We start from the raw sequence: 6000 nt of genomic DNA, 5'->3' as shown, positions 1-6000 counted from the left end.
TTAATTCTGGGCCATTAGCCCAGGGACAGAAAACCACAACAAACCACAAGAACAGGATTAACTATTAACTTTCAAAAATGTATTCGTTATTGGTGGGGGTTAGATTCTTTAATAATGTCCTAAAAGATTCACTGGGTTCTTTAAATTTGGCCAAATTCTTAAACATTGTTACCATAGTTAAGTGTATTAGAAATGTGCTTAATTACTTCCTTGATTGCATTTTGAACATTTCAACAGCTGAGTACGTTGTAAATACTCCAGTAGGAATTTTTATTTTTCATCCTTATTTCCTTAGGATCCCATGAGAAATACAACAATCTTGTTTATTGCTGAAATATATCTTGTTTAATGTCTTTCATCTCTGTCCCTGGTGTTTTAACAGCAAAAATGTTAGTGAAAATGCTCCTCAGCAGAGGGAGGAATAAAACAAGAAAGATGAAAAGGAAATATATTGGGAAGGAAATGAGAGACACATCTTCTGGAGTTTCAGGTTTCAGACTGGGAGAGGGCAAAGACAAGGAGATGGAGCAGACTGGAGTAAGCCAGAACATATTAGTCATGAGAAACTCCCTAGGCCTGGTCAATAACGACTGACACAGAGGTGAGAGTGGGCAGGTGCCAGGCTTCCCAAGACCCCGATGTGTCCTACCCTACGCCCCATCCCCCTTGTTGGTGCTTGCCTGCCTGTTCTCTCCTTCTTTCAAGGTTTTAGTAGCACACGCCTTCCATAGCAACTTAAGGAGGAAAAGGCTCTGTGCTTTACTGATCTTCACAGTACTTTTAGCATGATCAGATCACATCTCAATCTGTACGTCGTTAACTATAACTCTCTTAAGGCTGCATGGAATCAGCCCCCAAGATTTCCACAGATCTAATTTCTGCATTAAAGGGAGAGAACATGATGCGTTTCCAGGCGTCACCATCTGGTAGGTACGAGTAAGGTCGCGTTAACAGTAATAACTCAGATTTCACTGGCTCTTGCCGCCACTGCTGCAACCCAGCATTCCCACCTGAGAATCTCCCTCGGGTAGTATCTGGAGGGTCTCATCTGTGTTTGCCAGCATGGCTCTCCTCTCTCCTCGGGTCCTTCCCTTCGGTTTGTAGCTTCTGTGATTCCAGGAGGTTGGTGAGGAGGGTTGTGGAATCTCTAGTACCACGGTTTGGTTTGTTTGTTTTTAACTCTTCCTGGTGAAAAATTTAAAACATATGCAAAAGAATAGAGTATAATGAACCCCTGCTGCCAAGTCTTAACCATTATCAATTCTAGGCCAACTGTATATCATCGAACCTCCACTCTGGATGATTCTGAAGCGAATCCTTAAGTGCCCTGTGATGGATCTCAAAGAGACAACTATTTCTAAAAATGTAACTAGAGCAGAATTTAAACTCGGGTTTCTGTACGTGTGCTACTGCACGCATGCATGCATTTTCCTGGGAAATGGCCCATAGCTTTCATGAAATTTTTAGCTGATCCAGGAGTCTAAAATTTAAAAAGTCATTGCGCTAGTAGAACAATGGGAAGGGAGCCGGTTTGCCTCAGGTCAATAATTCTCAATTAAACATCTCTTCTCTTTAGCATTACTACCGTTATACTCTTGCAGAAATGTTCAGAAACTTATTTCTTAAGAATGACGTTAGCTGTTGTTTACGTAAAGGAGTAAATTTCTACTCTTAAAAGTTTTTTAGGATTAAATATACTCTCCAAAAGCCATGAATGGTAATTCAAAGAGCAGAAATACGACATTAATTAAAGGCATGTATACAATGGTCAATATACAACCACCATGGGAGCTTTCCAGATGGGCTCTCAGCCTGTCCAGTGCAGCAAATCTGAGTCAGAGGACCAGAGGGAGAGCCAGTCAGAACAACTATTTCACTCAGAGCATGAGCTTAGAAGCCACAGAATATGGGTATGGAACTGCTCATAATGCCATAACATAGCAAAATACAAAGGAAAACATTACTTTCAGGAATGCGATACTAAAATAGAAAACAATAAAAAACCATAATACTGCCCATTATATCTAAGTCACTTTAATAAAACAGACATAAAATATAGATTAATTTTTTTATTTTCGAAAATCTGGATTAAACAGTCAAGCTGCATGTGCATAAGCCAAACACACAACAATAACAACAATTAAAAAAAAAAAACCTCAGAACACATTGCAAACTGTTAACAGACTCTACTAGACACTATCAATGGGGGGCTGGACTAGGTGAACAAGATTTCTTCAGCACTGACACTCTGACAGAAAATAGATTTCACTCATGCGCTCCTGCTCATGCACTCCCATGAGCACATAAGTGTGTGCGCGTGGGCAGGCAACACTGGAGGAAGCCAGGAAAAGTTGGAAATGGTACAATAAAGTCACTCAAGTTGCTGATCATGTCCTACGTCATTCAGAATGTTTCCAGTGTTAAGAAATAATGGGTATCCTTCCCTACATTAAAAAATATACACCCCAAAACAGTGAGAACATTAGGACACCATTTTGTTGCTGTCATTTGGAAAATACAGCCACATAGAAAATATTTAGTTTTTAAATAAAAGGATGGCATTTCTTATGTAGGTGGTTAAAACGAACAGATGCGGCTGCTAACCAAAAAGTCGGTGGTTCAAACCCACCAGCCACTCTGTGGGAGAAAGATGTGGCAGTCTGCTTCTGAAAAGATTACAGCCTTGGAAACCCTATGGGGCAGTTCTACTCTGTCCTATCGGGTCGCTATGAGTCGAGATCAACTAGACAGCAATGTTTTTTTTTTTGGTTTTGTCAGACACGGCTAAGGAAGAGGAGACCCTGGGAAAGGCTATACTTGGACAGAGTCTCTCCATCTGGAAGAGGTTTGCTCTGCTTCAGGATGAAAAACTAAGCAAATGCAAAGCAACCCATTAACTATTCTATTGCTAAATTTAAAGCAAACATGCTAGTGTTGTCGAAAATTTAATTTAGGGTTTAAATTGCCAAAACAACTTGGGGCACAGATTTTTACACTGAAAAAAAAAAAAAAAAATTTTTTTTTTCGGGGGGGGAAGAACTCGGCCTTGAGGCCAATGATACTCTGCATTCTTGTGTGTTTTCAAGTCCTTCCAGTGCAAGCAAATGAAAACCAAACAACCCAGCATTAGCTCTATGACACTGTAGACTCCAGAAGTAATTCATTTTTTTAAACTGCTTTTACCCCCTTAATCTCTGGATTTAAGCATAGTTTCATAAAACTTGAAGTATAGCTAAGGAAAGCAACTCAATGCCTGAGGCCAGGTTCCTGCTGTTGAAACTGAACTTTTCTTGCATTTGTATCCTAAGACAAGTTTTGTTTTTCTTCTGATCTGTTTTTAAAATACAGGCATATATACTGTAATTTTCTAATTTTGTGCCGGTGGTGAGTTCTGAGTTTGAGGAGAGTGGAGAAGCACATGAAATGGAGTCTAACAAAATAAAGGCAAAGGACCCGTGGCCTTTTCATACTTGGAAGCAACAGGACTCTTTCAGGACACAGTATTTTAAATGGTAACGGGGAAAATTGAGAGCAATTTAAATTTTATTTGTAAAAGATGTGTCTGAATTTTCTATTTATACTATAATGATCATGTATTATTCCAGTGAAATAAATGAAGGAACACAATGCTGTGGTGTGGCAAATATATTTAAGTACATCATCTTGTATTGGTTTAGCCCATTCATGAGAGAGCTTTGGTTGTTTTTTAGCTATGTGGCTTCTAGCCCAATTGTCTACTTAAAAGCACACACATCCTTCTTCTAGTGGCTAGTGATCTGATGTTTAGTATCCCAAAGTCCCTTGAAATTATGATGTTAAGCAAAAGTTTTTTTAAAGCAAGCTTATCTTTCCCCATCATTTTCATCTCTTGTTCCTTCTGAAAACCTCAAGTTTATTCTTCATATTGATTTGATTTTTTAAAAAGCATTGATATTGTTCTTTTTTGTTTCTAATGTGGATTTAAAATCTGCCCTTATACAGTATCTTTACATTCCTTGAAACCCTTCTAATTTATCTTCTTTTCCATTTTATCCTACTGCCTTTTTTCGTAGCCTTTTCCCATCTTAAGATAACTTACGATTGTTGCATAAAAGCAGTGTCTTGTGTTCTTTCAGTTATGCCAAAGAGACCCCTAACATTTTCTTCTGTTTCCTGCAGTAGATCACTTTCATTTTCAACAGTTTTCTAAAACTGTTCCTTTTCCTTGGTTAGGTCACATTTTTTATGTGCTCCATTTTGCTTTTTTCTCTAAAAACCCAAACCAAACCCATTGCCATCAAGTTGAGTCCGACTCATAGCAACCCAATAGGACAGAGCAGAACTGCCCCATAGTGTTTCAAAGGAGCTGCTGGTAGATTTGAACTGCCAAGTTTTTGGTTAGCAGCTGAGCTCTTAACCACTACACCATTTGGGCTTTTCCTCTATAGTCATCCTTAAGTGTCACCCGTTCTTCCCAGACCCTGTATTTGCCCTTGATTATGCTACCTGTTCATTTGAGTGTGTGCCAAATCCAGATATACAGATCCATGGTATAGTGATGTACATATTTGCAAGCCGAATTTCTAGTTTACCAGTTTTCTATTTAAGTGGCATTTTTTTCCTTCCTACTGCCTTTTTTTACTGCCTGGTTTTGGATCTCTGAACCAACACCATACATGAAAATTTACAATATTTTTTGTGTTCTGCTACCAGGTTATTTTTTTGTTTCTGTTCTCACCTAAAGGACTTTTTTTTCCCTCGGAGTGCACTATGCCTCTAATAGTTCCTTTTTGCTTTCTGCCCGTGTTTTAGCCCTAGGATTTAGAGTCTTGGACTAAATGTAGAATGAGGTGGGGTGGGGAGGAAGAAAGGGTGGGATATAGGACCTTCTCACTTCATGGTGCAGCTATATGTTAATATGTATATGCTATGCATTATTTTTTTTTTTAAGTCTCAAAACAGAAAATAAACATTCTCTGATAAAGGAAAGAAGGATGGAAAACAAATGACTAATGAAGCATATTTTGCTATAGAAGTGTGTTAGCCTAAAGATTATAAATCCTCTGTCACCAAAATTAAAAAGCAAAAGTAAAAATCCAAGCATATAATTTGGACATAGGCTAGGATGTATTTTACATTTAAATTGATGATCTCAATGTCAAAACAGGTGTAGTTTATAAACATTGACTTTTATTAGAATCAATTGGCATGACAATCTGTTCTTTAAATAATAGGCAACATGAATTATTTATTGGATAAAGGCAGGTGGTTCTCAGTAGGCAGAAAATGTTCTGCTGTTTCATAGAAAACCACCAGGCTCTCCGGGAACTATTAAATTATACAAAGTGACCAATCAGTAAAAGAGTACACATAAGGTGTGACATGGAATGGCTCAAGAAATGGAACAATGTCTCAAACAAATAGGAACCATTTTTAATTTTTAAAAAAGTTCTGTGATAAATGGGCAACTATGGGCCTGAAGGACGCCGTTTGGTCCAATGGACTGAGCACTGGATTTGGAGTCAGAAGACCTGGGTTCAAACTTAAATTATCCAAATTATGAGCTGGGCGAGACAACTGGAAGTTTACATAACTTCTCTGAGCCTTGATTTCTCAATAAGTAAAATGGGAATAATTAATAAGACCTACCTTGCAGAGCTGTTGTGAGAACGAAATGAGAATATGAGGCAACTTTGAGAAAGCGCTTATCATAGTTAGTCAAATCTGAACCTTCCAGAAAGTTTTATTTGAACAAGTTAGTAGATGTGACAATAACGACAGTTAAATGCAAGATAAGCAAATCAGTCATATTAACCATAAAATATTTAGGAACCCTATTTTTTTTAGTGGTGTAGTGGTTAAGAGCTACGGCCACTAACCAAAAGGTCGGCAGTTTGAATCCACCAGGCACTCCTTGGGAACTCCACAGGGCAGTTCTATTCTGACCTATAGGATCGCTATGAGTCGGAATTGACGCCATGGGAGTGGGTTTGGTTTTTTTTTTAATCCTCATCTCAACAG

The 6000-nt window shown here is 38.3% G+C and overlaps 1 protein-coding gene across 1 annotated transcript in view; it reads right to left on the bottom strand.

Moving 5' to 3' along the window:
* Positions 1 to 686: 686 nt before the first annotated feature.
* The window catches only part of KIAA1958 (KIAA1958 ortholog), a 164143-nt gene continuing 158829 nt past the window's right edge, over positions 687 to 6000 (bottom strand). Inside the window, exon 4 of the mRNA XM_049895619.1 lies at positions 687 to 1185. Coding sequence (XP_049751576.1) covers positions 1045 to 1185 — 141 coding nt within the window. The 3' untranslated portion in view covers positions 687 to 1044. The remainder of the gene's footprint in view (positions 1186 to 6000) is intronic.

This window comes from Elephas maximus, chromosome 9 (assembly GCF_024166365.1).
Source record: "Elephas maximus indicus isolate mEleMax1 chromosome 9, mEleMax1 primary haplotype, whole genome shotgun sequence".
NCBI lineage: Eukaryota > Metazoa > Chordata > Mammalia > Proboscidea > Elephantidae > Elephas > Elephas maximus.
Note: the sequence above shows the minus strand (reverse complement) of the source record. Positions and strands in the feature narration are given on the sequence as shown.